The 20,872-nt window shown below is 35.9% G+C and overlaps 1 protein-coding gene across 1 annotated transcript; it reads left to right on the top strand.

The window, feature by feature from the left end:
- Positions 1 to 4,978: 4,978 nt before the first annotated feature.
- On the top strand, positions 4,979 to 9,769 carry LOC109073225 (E3 ubiquitin-protein ligase TRIM39-like). Its single transcript, XM_042759553.1, has 8 exons — positions 4,979 to 5,265; positions 6,009 to 6,092; positions 6,631 to 7,184; positions 7,321 to 7,416; positions 7,499 to 7,732; positions 7,816 to 7,954; positions 8,395 to 8,421; positions 8,548 to 9,769. Exons 2-8 carry the CDS (start codon positions 6,029 to 6,031, stop codon positions 9,093 to 9,095), a joined length of 1,662 nt encoding a protein of 553 aa, XP_042615487.1. The 5' UTR covers positions 4,979 to 5,265; positions 6,009 to 6,028; the 3' UTR covers positions 9,096 to 9,769.
- Positions 9,770 to 20,872: the final 11,103 nt, after the last annotated feature.

Genomic DNA, 20,872 nt, shown 5'->3' with positions numbered 1-20,872 from the left:
TCATGTCGTTCCAAACCCGTAAGACCTCCGTTCATCTTCGGAACACAGTTTAAGAAATTTTAGATTTAGTCCGAGAGCTTTCAGTCCCTCCATTGAGAATGTATGTACGGTATACTGTTCACGTCCAGAAAGGTAATAAAAACATCTTCAAAGTAGTCCATGTGACATCAGAGGGTCCGTTAGAATTTTCTGAAGCATCGAAAATACATTTTGGTCCAAAAATAGCAAAAACTACGAACTTTATTCAGCGTTGTCTTGTCTTCCGTGTCTGTTATGAGCGCGTTCACAGCACTGCAGTTTAATGATATCCGGTTCGCGAACGAATCACTCGATGTAACCGGATCTTCTTGAACCAGTTCACCAAAACGAACTGAATCATTTGAAACAGTTCGCGTCTACAATAAGCATTAATCCACAAATGACTTAAGCTGTTAACTTTTTTTAACATGGGTGACACTCCCTCTGAGTTCAAATAAACCAATATCCCGGAGTAATTCATTTACTCAAACAGTACACTGACTGAACTGCTGTGAAGAGAGAACTGAAGATGAACATGAGCCGAGCCAGATAACGAACGAAACATTGACTCGTTCTCGAGTCAAGAACCGGTTGCATTGGTTTTTGGATCACCAGTAGTGATGGGAAGTTCGGTTCTTTTCCGCGAACTGGTTCTTTCAGACAGTTTGATTCAATAAACCGGTTGAAGAAAACGGTTCACCAGTTCTTTATTGCGCTCGACGTAATGACTTCATTGGCGATGATTGCCCTTGATTCAGGCCTTCGGTTTACCCGCGCTCATAACATTAGCACAGAATCAGTTCAGAATCAATCATCAAAAGAAACAGTTCGGTTATGGTTAAGACGCGCTGTGTGTCAGTCTGCTTCACGCTGAATCACGCATGCGCAGTATCATCAGCTCCTCGGTTCTCGAATCGGACGCGTCCGACAGAAACGGTTCTTGACTCGAGAACGAGTCAATGTTTCGTTCGTTATCTGGCTCGGCTCGTGTTCATCTTCAGTTCTCTCTTCACAGCAGTTCAGTCAGTGTACTGTTTGAGTAAATGAATTACTCCGGGATATTGGTTTATTTGAACTCAGAGGGAGTGTCAGCCATGTTAAAAAAGTTAACAGCTTAAGTCATTTGTGGATTAATGCTTATTGTAGACGCGAACCGTTTCAAATGATTCAGTTCATTTTGGTGAACTGGTTCAAGAAGATCCGGTTACATCGAGTGATTCGTTCGCGAACCGGATATCACTAAACTGCAGTGCTGTGAACGCGCTCATAACAGACACGGAAGACAAGACAACGCTGAATAAAGTCGTAGTTTTTGCTATTTTTGGACCAAAATGTATTTTCGATGCTTCAGAAAATTCTAACGGACCCTCTGATGTCACATGAACTACTTTGAAGATGTTTTTATTACCTTTCTGGACGTGGACAGTATACCGTACATACATTCTCAATGGAGGGGCTGAAAGCTCTCGGACTAAATCTAAAATATCTTAAACTGTGTTCCGAAGATGAACGGAGGTCTTACGGGTTTGGAACGACATGAGGGTGAGTCATTAATGACATAATTTTCATTTTTGGGTGAACTATCCCTTTAAGGGCATAACATTTCCGTCACACGCTTGAGGCATTCAGCCAATCACAACGCACTGGACAGCTGGTCAATCAGCGTACATCTCGCTTTTCAAAATAAGCTTTGTAAAAATCGACAGGCGGGGCATAGAGCAGAAACTATAATAGGCTATACATTATGTACCTTAAACCGCATAAACACATTGCATTACACCAAATACATAAAATAATGTTTTAAAATAATTGACGCTGTTTACACTATGAAATTAATATCTTACATGTTCGTACGCACATTTGCAATTTGTTGTTTCTGACGAGAGATTTCGCCAGAAAGGCATTCAGTCAGCGGGCGAGTGAAGAAAACAATGGCATTTTATTGATGACTCATCTGAACACCTCTGATTGGACATCGCATTCATAAGCTCAACGGCATCGTGTGTGATTGGCTAATGCGCAGTGCTATAAAAACCACTGATCTGCCAGCAGACAGTGAAGCCACCGGAAGTGTTCGATCCGCCATCTTACTAATCCCTACCGGCAGAAATAAAAGCGTTAGGTGGGTGTGTCTGCTGCGCACTGATGACACAGGTAACCATCCAACACAAAATAGGGACTAGTTTTTATGTTATGTGTACGTAAACGTAAATGAATGTTTACTTCAGATGTTATCTGCAGTGTTTTTACGGTCGTTTGGGGCAGTATAAGCGATATATTTAAACCGTTTATGTGTGTGTGTCTGCTGCGCACTGATGACACAGGTAACGATCCAACACAAAATATAGCTTATTTCTCTATGTACATAATCATTCAGGAATTATTAAACATGAACGTATTAGTATCAGAAATGGATTTGAATATATTACAGTGAATAATACAATAGAATCTGTTAATATTGCTATATACTGAACTGAAAAGCTTAACTTACTATCTTGGAAATAAAGCCTTTAAATGTCTTTAAATCCATACTGTGTATAGTAAGTTATTTATCTGAATAAATTATTATGTGTATATTTTTAATGTCATGATTGAGCAACATCTATTTCAGACTCTCCAAGATCGCGCAAATATGTTTACTAGCAGTAACGTTACCGTTTACATGTAAAATATTGTATGCTGAATTAATCATTATTTTAACAACCGTTTGAATCATTACCTGCTTCAAAATGAATGCTGTTAATGAAATCATTGTTGAAACATTTGCACTTAGCGCTGAATAACGAATAAAAACACTATAAACTAAATTATATAAACAATGAATAATTGTACAAGGCAAATAAAGGTATACAAAGCATAAATCTTTCTTCAGATTTCAGAATGAGCACTTTGTGGTTTGTTTTATATGTCGAGGTCGTGTCCGTCTGATGTTTATCATGTTCATGATGTTCGCTACTGTGATGAACGTAGCTTTTTTAATAAGTAGGGGAAATCCCCGACATTTAAAAAAAAACCCGTTTACATGCCTAGGGTGTTTGCGTTGCAAGAATGTACAGGGATACTTCAAATTTAAAAACGCTGACTTGTTATGTCATGTTTTCTCATTAAAATCATACAATTTCCTATTAATTCAATAGAACGTTTACGCACACTAGGGATTACCAATATGGCGGCACGGCGGCTTCACTTTAATGAAAACATGAACAATCGAGTTCCACAAACTAGATCAGTGATAAAAACGCGAACGCAGATTTGAATCAAGCAGCTGATGATGTGACGCACTGAACGTTCTATTCACGTCGGCATGATTGTATTAAATATAGAAAATACTATTCGGCTGTTTTCTTTGCTCAAAACTCTGAGGGGGCACGTTCCCCTCACTTTGAATGGGCATGACGCCTCTGGCTGTATCCCTTCAAGATACAACCGCGAATATAACACATAATTAATTAGTGATGTGTCATGCGCAAAAGATGCGGCTCTGAGAGCCGATGCTTTGTAGTGAATCAGAAGAGCCGGCTCGCAATCGAGTGAGAGCCGGTGTTGTGCCGAATTCTTCACCCCTGCCAGATTCTGCATCCCCTCGTTGAAGTCACTACCCTGATTGCCTAATCCCAACCCCACCCCTAATCCTAACCCCTCCCCCACACCTACTCCTAAACCTACCAATACCAGATTGAGCATAACCACACATTAAGAAATCAAACAACAAATAACTTTATATTGGTCAGCAATCGCATCCTGCTTACCTCAAGGCAGAACTTTGTTTTGATTGGTCAGCAATCGCATCGCTTACAATCAAATCTAACGACAACCTACCACACAATCACGTGAAAACAAAAAGGAAGGTTAAACAGGGCAGATAATCCGAGCGGCAACCTCCCGCTCTCTCTCGTGAAGCCAAGGAAGTGACTAAAACTGTAATTCATCAACTGGCCGCTTGAGGCTGGCTGCAGAAGGGAGTCAATCCCATAGATACTCCATGTTAAAATGCCCAACTTTACAGCAGAAAAAAAACATCATTAAAGCCTGGTTCAAAAAATGATTTTGGTCTATATAGCTAATTTTGCCCTTCATGACAACTGTGAGGGGGGTGAATTTTTTTTTATAACTCATCCGATTAAATTATATTAAGCCTTAAAGTTCTGCATTAATTAAGGGCGTGGTCACTTGAGTGACAGGTGGATTGCCGCTGCTGACACTGCCGTCGCACTAGGTGGGCGGCGTGGCTTCAGCAACCAGCTCCCGCCTTTTTGCCCATTTTCGATTATCCGGGAGAGTCGCGCGGTGACGCTCTGCCAAGATGGCGACGACTTGCTCTGCACACTTTGAGCTTCAAAACCGCTCTTCAGGAGTCTATGGGTGATGTCACGGACACTACGTCCATATTTTTATACAGTCTATGAGATAATCACAGAAAGAAGAAATAGGATCAGTCCATCAAAGCTGAGGCATCTGATTTTTTTGAATGCCAATCTTCACTGAGGACATTAATACTGTTTGCTTGAGTCTGGTTCTAGTTCTGTTCTGTGGATTTATTTGTTGTTAATTTGTGCAATAACATGTTTGGATTAAAATATTAAACAAAACAAACAAAAGAATGATTTTGTAACCAAAATAAATGCACAAAAATTAGGCAACTATAAGGATTCTCATAAAAACACTGCACATGAAAGGGTTTTCAACACACAAACCATTAATTTTTGCTAAGTTATGGTAAAATAAAAGCCTACAAACAATCCTAAAGTAAGAGCCGTTCAGGAGTCGAAAGAGCCGGCTCTTCTTTGGAGCTGAGCCGTTTAGGGTTGGGGTAGGTGTAGACGTTATTTAATAAACCATAACCTTCAAGATACAACCGCGAATATAACACATAATTACTGTATTTGCATTACTGTAAGGGTAGGTTTAGGGTTGGGGTAGGTGTAGACGTTATTAATAAACCATAATTTTACAGGTAGCATTTTTCGTTGTCGAACTGTACTACCCACTGTTTAATGGAGGTAACAACATCTGGCAGGGCAGCACAAGTCAACAGAACACCGGAAATAATATGATCCTCTGATCTTTGAGTGTACGTCTGATTTGACTGATATACAAACCTGTTACAACCCAGGAGGGACTACTTCCTTAAAAGTGAAACTAAACTTACGAATAACAACCTGGAACGTTTTAAGGTTTTTAGATAACAACAAGGTTATGTATTTCTGAGACGTGCAAAGACGAAAGTGAAACATTTGATATTCACAGGTACGTGATGGACATGCAAGAGAAATTGATTTAAACGTGATTAAGCGTGTAGCCATATGTCTAACTAAAACAACGCGAAATCGGGTTAAACTAGTTTATTCAACTAGTTAAGCTGTGCACTATGAAAAGTTCTCACTTTTGGCAAATAGGTGTAGGGTTATAACAATTTATTGGGTGTCTGTCATTGTAAAGCGTTATTTAAAAAAAACAGGAAGTATGTGAACTACTGACTGAATCTATAAAGATCTGTAAGAGTATATAACTACTCACTAATCTATAACAGAGAACAGATAAAAACAAATAGAGTCATTATATAGAACAGTGGACTAAACACAGAAAAAACTGCACCTCATAAATTTAATTAGAAAATTTGGCATAATTCCATATAGCTACTCAGCTGAATTGAATTCATATAATTTGAGAAATGCAAAACACTTTAGATAATTTTACTGCTTTATTCAAGAAAAGGTGATTCTCTTTAATATCCAGTAATTTAATTTGTAAAGTTTTGGCATTAATATATAAATTCATAGAAATTAGTAATAATAAAATATATGCAGATGTGTTATGAGACAATAAAATAAAATAAAATAAAATAAAATAAAATAAAAAAATGGCAAATTACAGTTGATCAACAGCTTTAAAATATAATTACACTGGTTTTATTTCAGAAATTGAGGTAACAACGTGATGAACAGATTTCATCCTGTGAAATAAAAACATGTAATAACCTTTTCCTGTAGACATAAAGAGAAGACGAGCAATGGCAGAATTTTTACCAACTTCGCCAAGACAGAACAGGAGACAACGTATGGATAAACCTCCATGTAAGTCAATAACCAAGATAATGAATGATGCAAATAATAATAATAACAATAATAATAATAGCAAGAATAATTTTTTTTAAATATGTTTTTTCTGGGTTCTATATATTGAACATCTTTTAACTTGAGCGCCGTATTTAGAATAACATGTTTTGCTCGAAACGCAACAAAAGTGTTTGCGCAACTGTTAAAGATGCATATTTGCATTTAAAAATAATTGAACAGTAGACCTAGCACAAAAAGCATTCTGTGTGATTGGACCCTATTACTTTTTTCTGCCGGAGGCTCTAGGCGGTGTAAAATAAACCGATTAACTCACTACATTGTATCTGAAATGTAAGTTACTTGATATTAATTTCCTGTTTATTGATCTGTTGTCTAAAAGCAATATCACACAGATTCAAACCAGCTGTGATTTCGCTGACTGATATTCGGAACAACAATAGGCTACTCTTCACTGTGTGATATTGCTAAATTTTTTGTTAATATGTGCAGACATGATCTGCAAGTGATTTATATTCATCTTTTGTATTATTTTCAGCTCTGACACCCTCCAGTGGTCCTCTGGCTGAGGAGCTTCAGTGTTCAGTGTGTCTGGATGTGTTCACTGATCCAGTCAGCACTCCATGTGGACACAACTTCTGTAAGAGGTGCCTGAACCAGTGCTGGAACAACAGTCAGAACTGTTACTGTCCATTCTGTAAAGAAACATTCAGTAAAAGACCCGACCTCAAGATCAACACAGCACTTCGACAGGTTGTACAACTCTTTGAGGAAAAGTTCAGTCTGATGAAATTTGAAGTTCTCTGTGATATTTGCAATGACGTAAAGCTGAAAGCCTTGAAGTCCTGTCTGGTGTGTCAGACCTCTTACTGTGAAACTCACCTGGAGCCTCATCTGAGAGTCCTGAGCTTAAAGAAACACAAACTGATGGACCCTGTGGAGAATATAAAGGACTATATATGCCAGAAACACGAGAGACCTCTGGAGCTGTTCTGTAGAGATGATCAGACGTATGTGTGTGTGTTTTGCACTGATGGAGACCACAAGACTCACAACACTGTTCATCTAGAGGAGGAGAGTAAAAATAAGAAGGCACGAGTTACTAAAAATACAGTAAACTTACTCCAATAATCTGTTTTTAAATATTCCAACAAGGTCTTTTGTCATGTTTAAAAAAAAGTGATAAAATATGTCTTAATAAAATATAAAATGCAATGTCTGTCTAAAGGCTCAGCTGGTGAAGACACAGAAGGACATGCAGCAGAGGATGCAAGACAGAATTAGGAAGATTCAAGACATCAAACATTCAGCAGAACTCAGAAAAGTGAGCAGTTGTTCAATATTTGAGGAATAATGCTTTTATTTGATAAAGCTGTTTTAAGTACAAATAAAACTAAATTTTTCAGAAAAGCACAGAGCAAAAGAAAGCAGCCAGTGTTAAGCTCTTCAGCGATCTGATTCGCTCCATTAAGAGATGTCAGGCTGAGCTGCTGGAGATGATGGAGGAGAAGCAGAAAGCAGCTGAGAAACAGGAGGAAAAACTTATTCAAGAGCTGCAGCAGGAACTCACTGAGCTCAAGATGAGAAACACTGAGCTGGATCATCTCTTACACACTGAGGATCACCTCCAGCTCCTACAGGTCAGTGTCTCTCTGTCTGCTCACATCACAGGACAACACTCACACTCCTCGTGCTGAGGGATTTCTCCTCTCTTCTGCTGTAGATCGATCCATCCCTGTACAGTCCTCCACCCACCAGGAACTGGCCTGAGATCAGTATGAATACTGATGTGAGTGTGGAGGCTCTGAGGAGAGCTCTGACTCAACTGCAGGAAACTCTAGACCAGAAACTCAGTCAAACTGGTAAGTCAGTATCAAATAGCAAAGCACGATATTACTACATTTCTACTAAAAACAGAGTGTTCTAAATGTGCGTTTGTAACTTTATTACAAGTGCAATGCTGAAAACTTTCCAGTGCAGGCGAGAGCACCCTTGGGTGTCGTTTCTAGTAAGCGGGAGAGTAAGGTGTTGCTGAAGAAAACAGTTTTGTGAGAAGATTTCATAAACACAAATAAATATACTATGTCCACAATATCTTATTAATCAATTATTTCATTACTTGCATAAATGCATTTGTTTATACAACGTACTCCAGAGCACTCACGAATCTAGCGGTCTAGGCTAACAAGAAGATGATCACTGAAACAGTAGAAAACATCATTAGAGACGCATACATCTTTCTGAGAAAACAGCTCTTGTACACAGATATGTAAATAACTAATAATCTTCTTTGCCTCTACAGTTATGAAGAGGATGCAGCATCATGCAGGTAATGTGTGATCTGTTCATGGAACATAATGTAATGTAAATTATATGCGGATTCTGCTAAACACTTTTAAATAAATGAAGGTGTTTGTATGCAGATATGATTCATATGCTCTGATCTCTCTCTCAGTGGATGTGACTCTGGATCCTTATACAGCCCATCCAAATCTCATCCTATCTGATGATGGGAAACAAGTGACACATGGGGACATTAAACAGGAGCTCCCAAACAACCCGGAGAGGTTTGATTACAGTGCCTCTGTCCTGGGAAAAGAGGGATTCTCCTCAGGGAGATTTTATTTTGAGGTTCAAGTGAAGGGAAAGACCGGCTGGACTTTAGGAGTGGCCAGAGAATCTATTAACAGGAAGGGGCCGATTGCAATGCGCCCTCAGTGTGGATGCTGGGCAATTTGGCTGAGGAATGGGAATGAATATTGGGCTTGTGCTGGTCCTCTTGTCTCTCTGTCTCCAAGAGTGAAGCTGCAGAAGGTGGGGGTGTTTGTGGATTATGAGGAGGGTCTGGTCTCCTTCTATGATGTAGAGTCTAGATCTCATATTTACTCTTTCACTGGTCAGTCTTTCACTGATGTATTATACCCATATTTTTGTCCCTATCCTAATGATAAAGGTCAAAATTCAGCACCGCTGATCATCTCACCTGTTAATTATAATTACTGAATGTACAACCCAGATATGAAATGAAGCACAGACATGTTAATCTAAAAAGAAAATAATAAAATGAACAAATTATTTTTTTTTTATATTGAACATCTTTTAACTTGAGTGCCTTGTTGATAAAATAACATGTTTTGTGAAATGCAACAAGAGCATAAGTGCAACTGTAAAAGAAGCATGTTTTATATAAAAATAATTGAACAGTAGACCTAGCACAAAACATGTTCCGTGTGAACGGGCCCTATTACTTCTTTGGCTCTGATTAGAACCATTTCTGTTGGTGGAGGCTTTGGGCAGTGCAAAAGAAATAGATTAACTGACTACACTGTATCTGAATACATTGTAAATGAAGCAAAGACATATTATTCTAAAAAGACAATGGGCCTCATTCATGAAACTTGCGTAAATATAAGAGTAAATTATGAGTAATTTGCACGTAAAACAGACCTACCTGAAAACTCTCCTCCGGATTCACAAACTCTTCATAAACATCCGATTTGATAGTTAAGCAAGTGTATGTTAATAATTCCAATTATTCGTAAATAGGGCGCTCATGCATGCTCATTCACAATTAGCATAATCCCCACCTATGAATTAAAGGGATCATATGATACGATTTAAATTTTTCCTTTCTCTTTGAAATGTTACAAGCTCTTGGTGCATAAAGTAGATCTGTAAAGTTGCAAAGACTAAAGTCTCAAATCCAAAGAGATAAGAGTCAACCACGCCCCCCTGAAATGGCTCGTTCTAACACGCCCCCACATCTCTATGTCACAATGTGGGAAGATTTGCATAACGCTGCCCAGATGTTCATGCAAAGAAAGAAGGCGTGACTTTTATTCTCGTTGTAGTATTGTTGTTGCCGCCGCGGCGATGTCGTATAGACGCTGTGTGTTTCACTATAAAGGCCAAACTACTTTGTTTGGCCTTCCAAAAGAGGACGATATCCGCTTCGTCATGCTTGGGGCTGATCCGTGCTGGTCACTGAGGAAATACATCAACTTTGCACTGTGGATCGCCGAATCGGCTTTCACCGTGGATGAAGCGGAGTCCAGCCCGGGGTCATCACATGTGGTTGCCGCAAGCCCGCCGGACGCTCCTGTTTGTAAAATAATGAGAAAGTTGTATTGTTTTCCTTCTTCTTTTTAGCATTGCAAATATGTAATAATTAAATATTGTAAAATTTTACAGAAAAATAAAAATGTAAACATTTACACAGTTTGAGATGAATATTGGGCTTGTGCTGGTCCATCTGTCTGTCTGTATCTGAGAGTGAAGTTGCAGAAGGTGGGGGTGTTTGTGGATTATGAGGAGGGTCTGGACTCCTTCTATAATGTGGAGTCCAGATCTCATATTTACTCTTTCACTGGTCAGCCTTTTATCGAGAATCCTTATCCTTTATTTAGCCCTGAACTGAATAATGGTGGGAAAAACTCAGCCCCACTAATCAGTTCACATGATGTTTACAATAAATGAATTTACAAATTTTCATCATTAAAAAAAGAAAAATGATTTAGGAGTGAAATGTCATAATTTTTCCTTCTGCATTTTAATTTGGCAATGAAAACAGCATTTTTTTTATCATTGATTCACAATAATTTGTCTTTAGCTGTATGGTTCCTTATGGGGTTCAGGTTCCGTTGCGAGCTTGGTTATAAGCTGAAGAGGAAATAAAAGTGTTGTGTGTGTATATATATCCACATCTGTGAGTGGAAGTCAACTATGCCTACGTGGCTTGCCTGAACTAATACTTGCTCTTGATTTAATTTTGCTCACTGAAATTTTGTTGTAAAAGAAAATGAATCCCAAAATTAAATATGAGACGTTGAAGTTAAACTGCATTTTATGTTGTAAATGTTGTTTATTTTTGCCCCCGCTGAAAGATAACTACAGCAATTTGACTACAAAATCAGGCAATTTATTTTGATGAGCAATTAATATATAAAAACAAATAAATATATAATTTGCAAACATTTAATTGTATTATAGTAGATATTTTACCAGAGACAGATTAGATTTGTATGGCTCTTAAAACATAACATGGTCTTTCTGCTGCTGGTTTCCTTATCACTATTTTTAAGTGTTTTTGTTTGTAATAATGACCATTATCTTTTCATTTGTTTTGCAAATCAGCCATTATTACAAAGTGCAAATGTTACAGAACATTTCTTATATATTTTTTTAACCAAATTTGAAATTATATTTGAAACATGTTTAGTTTTAATGATCTGTTTGATAATAGGATTAAATTCTGCCCAAACACAAAAGAATAAAATGAGGTGTAAATGCTTTGTGTTAAGGAAATTTATGTTTTTAAGATTTAAGACACAGGAAGTGTCCTCATAAACCATGTTTATGTTGTAGTACTCATGTCATTATACACATCTGTGTCCTCATGAACCATATATACCAGTACACACACACACACACACACACACACACACACACACACACACACCACACACACCACACACACACACACACACACACACACACACACACACACACACACACCACAAAGCAAAATATCCTATAACAGGAGAGGAAGGCTCAGTCTTTGTGGGCAACACAGAAAGTCCAGCCTTGCTGACACTGAGTGAGAGAGACAGACAAATCTCTAACAGACTGTTCCTGACAGAAGAATTATTGTTATACAGCTGCATTACAACAGAGAAGTGTGTGTGTGCGTGTGTGTGTGTGTGTGTGTGTGTGTGTGTGTGTGTGTGTGTGTGTGTGTGTGTGTGTGCATGATAGTAGGACATGATACAGAAACATTTAATGCACCACAATCAGTATTTTTTTCATAAAGTGATTAAAAGCTGAAATATCAGTATAAAACTAATTAATACAGGTATTTGTATGAAGTATAGTGTAGTATCCATAATTAGCACAAAGTTAATCATAGAATATATGATTCTTTATGCAACATTTTGCCATGCATACAATGCATAATTTATTATCAGTTTTAGGCTATTTTAACACTTCTAATGCTTTTCAGTGACGTTTACATCATTAGCTGTTCCCATATTATAAATTGTAATGAAAACAGTAATGTTATATATTTAATGTTTTTTTTTTTATAATTATCATTATTATTATTATAAATATAATGCAAGTAGATCATAAATTAAATGGCTTATTAAAGTTTCAAAGTTAAAACGAACAGATTATTTTATTTTAGAAACACATTGTCTTTAGAAGATTAATATTTTATTGAGGCAAAATTCCAAGCACAAAGCTTTTTAATATGAGTGTATGATAGGAATAATCGGATAAAAAAATCAAACTAGCTGAAGTTTTACTAATGTAGTCCTAATCTAAAGGTCTAATCATTTAAATCAGGAAAAATGGTGAAAATATTGATTATTTAATGCTTATTGTCATTATAAGTCATCTTACAGGAGTAACATTTTACTATAGGGACATTTTCACTTCTAGAAGTATGTGTTGGAATTTATAATAAGTTAAAGTTTCACATGAAAATATATTTATAATATATATTTACTACAGTATAAATTTACATTTACATTTATGCATTTAGAAGACGATTTTATCCAAAGCGACTTACAATGCATTCAGGATATCTTTTATTTATTTTTGTTTTACCTAACATCTGAATTTAATTGACTCAGATAATCATTTGATAATGTGCCTTCAAAAATACCCAGAGACAGATTTGGTGAACAAGAGATATCAAAAAGTTTGACTGAACATAATTAAGGCACCAAGCTGGTTTTGTCTTAATTTTAAATTAAAGATGAGGCAGAAGTGTAAGAGTAATCTCTTTAATCAGAGGTTGTATGTATCATGGATGAACATGAGGTCATATCCTCAACATGAATGGCGTCCAGGTGGACATCCAGTCATCTCTGACTTGAGAAAATGTCACTGAGCATGTGTTTCATTCATTTTGCTGAATTCCATTGATACAGAAACATTTAATGCACCACAATCAGTATTTATCTTTTTTCATAAAGTGATTAAAAGCTGAAATATCAGTATAAAACTAATTAATACAGGTATTTGTATGAAGTATAGTGTAGTATCCATAATTAGCACAATTTAATCATAGAATATATGATTCTTTATGCAACATTTTGCCATGCATACAATGCATAATTTATTATCAGTTTTAGGCTATTTTAACACTTCTAATGCTTGTCAATGATATGTTTACATCATTAGCTGTTCCCATATTATAAATTGTAATGAAAACAGTAATGTTAGATATTTAATGTTATTTTTTTTATTATTATCATTATTATTATTATAAATATAATGCAAGTAGATCATAAATTAAATGGCTTATTAAAGTTTCAAAGTTAAACGAACAGATTATTTATTTGAGAAACACATTGTCTTTAGAAGATTAATATTTTATTGAGGCAAAATTCCAAGCACAAAGCTTTTTAATATGAGTGTATGATAGGAATAATGGGATAACAAAATCAAACTAGCTGAAGTTTACTAATGTAGTCCTAATCTAAAGGTCTAATCATTTAAATCAGGAAAAATGGTGAAAATATTGATTATTTAATGCTTATTGTCATTATAAGTCATCTTACAGGAGTAACAATTTTACTATAGGGACATTTTCACTTCTAGAAGTATGTGTTGGAATTTATAATAAGTTAAAGTTTCACATGAAAATATTTTACTACAATATAAATTTACATTTACATTTACATTTTCTGCATTTAGAAGACGATTTTATCCAAAGCGACTTACAATGCATTCAGGATATACTTTTATTTATTTTTGTTTTACCTAACATCTGAATTTAATCACTCAGATAGTAATCATTTGATAATGTGCCTTCAAAAATACCCAGAGACAGATTTGGTGAACAAGAGATATCAAAAAGTTTGACTGAACATAAGTAAGGCACCAAGCTGGTCTTGTCTTAATTTTAAATTAAAGATGAGGCAGAAGTGTAAGAGTGATCTCTTTAATCAGAGGTTGTATGTATGTGGATGAACATGAGGTCATATCCTCAACATGAATGGCGTCCAGGTGGACATCCAGTCATCTCTGACTTGAGAAAATGTCACTGAGCATGTGTTTCATTAATTTTGCTGAATTCCATGGCAACTCAATGCTGGGTGGATTGGGAAATGCTGTGTATGTTTTTGCCCTTTTGTCTTTGTTCATTGCTGTAAATCTTTTTATGCTATTCTTAAGCACACACCAAAAGCTCATGTGACAGTGACACCACCATCTGCCCATTACCATTGAATCAAGCCCTTTACAGCCAAATGAAAACAAACAATAATCTATCTATCTATCTATCTATCTATCTATCTATCTATCTATCTATCTATCTATCTATCTATCTATCTATCTATCTATCTATCTATCTATCTATCTATCTATCTATCTATCTATCTATCTATCTATCTATCTATCTATATGCAACCCATGCCAGCTAGGTTGAGATAGGGAAACATGAAAATAAAAATGAATTTAATACAAGGAATCTGTTAATCCAGCATGATCTCATTAGCCTTCTTAGTTATTTGTATGTATTTTTGTACAATATAGACATTTTGACAGCAAAAATGGAAATGAATTTATGAACAGATTTAGGAGGTTGTAAAATTCTGAATGATTCATATTTATTAATATTATAAATATGTTTGTAAGGTATTTATTAAAAAAGTTATTTCATGTATATTTCATAAATATATATTACATTTATATTTAACATTTTAGAAATATATATTTTATTAGATTTATATTCTTTTCATTTTGTTTTTCCCCTAATGCCACCACTAAACATAACCATGTCTCAACAATATAAAAAAGCATAATCAGTAGATAAATGTACAGTGACAATCTTTTTTGTATAGATACAGATATCATAGATATTTTTAACCATGTAAACATTGGTCTCTAAAGTAGCTTGAATTACATTTTAGTTTCAGTGCCTATGCAAACAAAATGTATGTGTATTACATTATGTTCCTATAGCTCAAAACATCACGCAATTCAAGGTAATGCATTCATTTTCCAAGAAATATATAAATCTTGTGAGTTGCTTTGAGCAGAAGCATCTGCCAAATGCATAAATGTATTGAGATCATGTTGGCTAATCATCAACCTAAAGTATATAGGTTGGAAGTCATGTACATTTATCAAAAGACAGACATCATTGAAATTTATAAAAAAACTAAGAAAAAAAAATATTCTTTTAAGGACGGTTCACTGAAAGGTTTTTTGGGGAACAAAAATTGTTCTTATGGCATCAACCGCATCTTGGAACCTTTATTTTTAAGAGTGTACAAAGTGACTTAAAAGTGTAGATAGTTGAATAGAAGTAGTGAAAAATTTAGGAAAAAATCTCTGAACCTCTGGCCCTAGTGTGTGACAGCTGACCTTTGGATCTGCCTCCTCCTTGCCCCGTGACCTCGCTGGATAACGAGGCCATATTGCAGCAGTGGGGTGCTGGGGCCATCCCAGGAGCGCAGTGTGGACGGATGCAACGTCGCCGGTGAGAGCCTACATCCAGACTCAGGCTCTGATGGCAGAGCTGCCTGACACAGATGTGCTTCGGGCTGGGATGGCTTGTCACAGACGGTTAAAGTGACAGGCACTCACACTTCATTATGTCCGTCTCACAGGTCAGTGAGCGACAAGCCAGGTCACTGTGCACCGCTGAGCCTAGCCACCCCAGGGCATCACACATACACCCCACCTAACTGTAAGACCATCACCCCGCCTGTATTAAAACAACATATTGTTATGCTCCTCCTAATACCATTGTCACAAACTGTTTCCAATCACAAAGGCCAAAAGACGTCTAAAACACAGTGACACAAGTTCACAAGTTCAGTCAAGACACTCATAATGTAACCCTTTTCAATCTCAGTTCACATTAGTGATCTGAAACCCAAACCGCCTTAATCCATATCTAATTATAAAAATGATTGCCTTAGCAAACATATATATATAAACATACATTTTTTAATCAAGGGTTTGTTTCTTCTTTTATATATAATATTATTATTTTATCCTTGTCCCAAAATCAGACTTTAAATCTTAAACTATAAATGTCCATTATAACAATTTGAATGATTAAAACTTGGATTATGTTAACACATTTTGATATATATAATGTGAAAATTATTGGCATATTGTCATTTGTATCAAATGTTAGTGTAATTTGTAACCACAGAGAAAAGGTGCAAGAACTTAATATAAAAAAGCTTGGTATAAAAGTCATTTGATGTATAATGTAATTACATTTTTACTTTTTTACATTTATTTCACTGTGTTTACTGTATATCATCAAAGTTGTAATAATTCATGTTTTTATAATAAAGATTATTAAGATTCAAAGTCTGAGTTTGGAACAATATATACAGAGTTCTGGCTTGAAACTGTAGATGGCGCAGTCCGATAGCCTAATGGCATCATGCCATCATTATCACATGGCACAGCTGATTGGTTCTCTCCTGTATAGGTAGCCAATGAGCTCGCTGCTCAACATTCAAATATATGACTAGTGCTTGCCGTAGCAGTGCAGCTTGCTTCAGAAACCCTCCACCTTCCCCAGCTCCACCTGTATAGATCTGCTATGAGGTGATTCATGTATGCCATATGGAGTTATTTCATGAATGTTATATTTGCAGCAGCAATATTTCTTGCTCCAGCATGTTGTGGATGTATCGGCAGTAGCAAGTCTCAATACAGTAGCAGCAGCGTAGCAGATCTATTCCACCAAGACCAAACACATTAACATTGTCATTTACATTACTATGCCAATCCCTCCAAGAGTTGTCATGACAGAAATATAGATATTATTGTAAATTATCCCAAACTCACAGAGACAAATTATTGTTTTTTCTACTTTTCAAATAAATAAAAGACATTTGAAAAGTCAAATGCATAAATTAAAAAAACATAATTCACAATAACTATATTTTTTATTTTGTATAATTTGCATTCAAGCTGTCATTTTGTAAAATTGTGCTAACAAAGTGATATATAAATATTCTCTATTTTTTTCTATTTTTTCTACATTTTATTTATAATAAAATAATAATAATAATAATCTGACCCTCTAACACCAGCTCTCTCTATTCTATTTCTATTCTACTATTTTAGACTAACGGGGACTCGTCAGAGCACTTACATATTATTGCTCTTTTGTTGGTGTGATTGCTTCTGTTGTCCTCATTTATTAAGTCGCTTTGGATAAAAGTGTCTGCTAAATGATTAAATGTAAACGTACATTAATTAATTTGTTTGTTTATTTATTTATTTATAGAACAGTTCTTTCTGGTCCTCGAATCTGACTGGCTGAGAGCCTTTTCCTTCCGTGTGATAGCCTAGTGATAACAGAACTCCAGCCGTTTCACCTCCGCATGCATTATATCACACAGTGAGCATAAGAGCACAGTATTTCTCACAATGAGTGTAAGAGTTCTTTAGGTGAGAATGTACTTGTTTAGACTTTAAATACGCTGTTTGTTGATAAAGATAACATCTATTTGAAAATTTGCTTCAACATTATCGGAGATAACCAGGGCGTCAGCAGCCATTCAGCGCTGTCTCCGATACTGTCTCTTTTTTTTATACACACTTGTACTTTCAAACTGTTTTATAAACGCAATATCACACTCATAGCCATGCAATATGGTTGATATACGGCCATATCGCACTGCTTGTCATGTCTTCTTCATTCTCACCTCTTAATATCTAAATCAGTGAGGCTCATTAGAGGACTGTTGTTAATGTTATTGCTGTTGTTTTGCACTTCAACTCCATCCTTTGTCTCAGAGCTCATGTATTGTTTGCTCTCATGTAAACAAATTGCTTTTTCTTTCATGCCAGGACACATTACAAGCAGAGCATGTAAATCAGGACAAGATCCTCTGATTAAGCTCAACGTGATTTGCTTCAGCTGTGCAGAATACATTTCTGATCTGAGAACAGGGTGTGTTAGTCAAGGCGTGCATTCACACAATGCACATTGTTAAGCGATTATTCTTGCGCACATAGCACATCTGGATCAAGAGGTAGGAATCTGGGACTTTGTGTCACATTGTAACTTGAACCTTGTGATTTAACACGAGCTGCTAATGAGTCGTAGAGTGAGTGTTATTGTGAAATTGCATTAAACGCCAGGACATGCAAAAGGATAATTGAGTAATACAGCAGCAAACAACAGTTGGACTCTTCTTCTTTTTTTCAATAAACAAGAAATAGAGCACTATAAACAACATTTTACTGTGAACTAGATTTTTGCATTTTCTGAAAATGTGAGCACAAAACTGCAATGATGCCATAGCATTGCTATATGCACTGTAAATACTTCCATACATCTGTTACGTTATCTTCCCCTCTGTTCTGTCATCTTCATCCCCCATCTTTCTGTCCTTGTCAATGTTTTGTTTCAGTAATGGCAGTTACAGTGCTCAGGGGCTCTGAGGGTATTTCAGAAAAGTCTGAGAAATCAATCCAACATGAAACTGAAGGAAAACATCTAATGTCATTGAGCAATAACTCCCTCCTGTCAACGACAAACCTCAGAGCAAGAGCCTAGGGTGCATTTAACCTCTTGGTCTTATCATGAGACTCACACACATGCACAGCTGCTCTTTTCTTCTGCATTTCTAGGATGTGTGAAGGGGAGGGAGTCTTATTTAGATTTTCCATTTGACATTTAAATGATTTATTAAAGTGTTTAATTTAGTCAGAATTGTCACAAATAAACAATTTATATATATATATATATATATATATATATATATATATATATATATATATATATATATATATATATGTAGGTAAATATTAATAGAAATGTTCCAAGAAATGTTCCAAATGTTCACTGAAAAAAAAAAAAAATGAACAAATAAATAAAAAATCAACTGGAAAGATGTAAATAAAACTGATTATTCGAGAATGTTTTAGAAGAAAATATATTATTTCAGTCTTTCCACTTCAACATTTCATGTTTAATCACTTGCCATATCTTTATTTATTATTTATAAAATTTGCAAGCACTTTCTGAGTGAAAATTGTTTCTAAGCCAGTTTTTACAAGCTAAGATATCTTAAAATAGTCCACTTTTACATGGAAATCTGTATGTATGAAATCATGTAAATTATTGTCTGAGGTAATAACCACACACATTTAAATATACACAGTCACAAAATATTGTAAGGATCAAAGCAAAGATGTTAAGCAAAGCAGAAATTAAATAAACATGATACATATAATACGGAGGTCATACTCGATAAATCACTGAACAATCAAATGATTCAAACCATGTTCAGAAAGTGAGAAGTCACACTTCGAATATTCATTTCATAGTGTGTCTGTTTTAAAGGATAGGATCAGCTATGGCTTCCTATTTGACAGCTTAAGATATTCGCAAACATTGTTTAAACACTAACCAACGGAATATTGAAAACAAAATCAGTTTGACATCCCGTTTTTCTTCTTGCCCCCATGCACACATCTTATTATATTCTGCTACTCCTATCAAATATAAAGCCTTGGATTAGTGCTTGCATCAAAAGAGTGCAAAACCATAAAAATTCTCATTAACAAGCATACATTCAGCCATCCAAAACCAACAAGCACATCTTGTTATTATACAATTATTATACAACGACACAAGACGAATAATCCACCGCTGGGTTGTAGTCTCAGATTTGATTATGGACCCTTAGGCCGTGCACTGGCTAGGAAGAACATTTAACACACGCGAGAAGACTGAGCACAAGCATGGCTCATGTCGCACTCAGTGTGTGTGTTGAACAGTCTCCAAGGCGGAGTGTTTATGGATTTCACACTTGGCTTGTGTGAATGCTCCGCAAACTGTAAGCAACTCAATTTGAAGATCGCCTTCTGCACCGGGGCCTTGGCAGTGCTAACTGCCAATTATATCTCCTGCAATATAATTTGTGTCACGTTAGGAAAATCACATGGCAAAGTGATTCGATAATAACTTAACATAAATGAATGAGCCGGGGTTCAAATTATTCGCTGTCACGGATGCTGAAAGCTTAATCCAGTGGATGGAATTGAAAGTCAACCAAAGTGTGAATGTTTCCCCGGCTTTCCATAAAGTATACTCTTCGGTGTTGCAGGCAGTAATGAGGATGCAGTTGTCATGTGTGAATGATGAATGTGCTGCTGGAATGGCCACCGATATGAGTTCAACCTGATTTTCCCATGTGAGAAGTCAAGGTGCAGCCATTACATATCCAAATTACTGTGAAAATCAGATAGAGGAGTGTGAGAATTTATCCGGTGTGAATATTGCAGTGCATGGTTTTGTAAAATCTGTAATCCAAACCCTGTGGTATATGGAGTTTGCCACTAAGGGCAATACAATGAGTCCAGTGAGCCATTGTGTGCAGATGAAAGAAGAAAAAAAAAGATGGAAAAGTGAGCATTTGAATTCCTTGGAATCAGATCCTTTTTTGGAAAAAAAATAAAAAGTTCTGAAGGTGGTAACAAACAAGAAGTCTTAAAGGCATAGTTCACATAAAAATAAAACTTCAGTCATCATTTACTTCATGTTGTTAGACCCGTACGACTTTCTTTTTTCTGTCGAACACAAAAGAAGAATATTAGTAACAAAACAATTTCTGTTACCATTGGCTTCCATTGTACTGATTAAAAAAAACCCAGAATGAATAAAATATATTTTTAATGAAGATGGCAGAATTTTTCTGCCCCTTTAAGATTTAATATTAACCTTCTAATTAACCTATTTTTTTTTAAAGTTTTCAGACTGCTTTAAATAGGTATTTTTGCAAAAA

The sequence above is a fragment of the Cyprinus carpio genome, chromosome A7, assembly GCF_018340385.1.
Source record: "Cyprinus carpio isolate SPL01 chromosome A7, ASM1834038v1, whole genome shotgun sequence".
NCBI classification, from domain to species: Eukaryota; Metazoa; Chordata; class Actinopteri; order Cypriniformes; family Cyprinidae; genus Cyprinus; species Cyprinus carpio.
This window is presented reverse-complemented; position numbering and strand designations above follow the sequence as displayed.

Coding starts and splice junctions, on each gene's coding strand:
- LOC109073225 (XM_042759553.1), top strand. CDS start 6,029: ATGGCAGAATTTTTACCAACTTCGCCAAGACAGAACAGGAGACAACGT. Junction 7,185..7,320: donor AGGAGAGTAAAAATAAGAAG/GCACGAGTTACT, acceptor GTCTGTCTAAAG/GCTCAGCTGGTGAAGACACA. Junction 7,417..7,498: donor ATTCAGCAGAACTCAGAAAA/GTGAGCAGTTGT, acceptor TAAATTTTTCAG/AAAAGCACAGAGCAAAAGAA.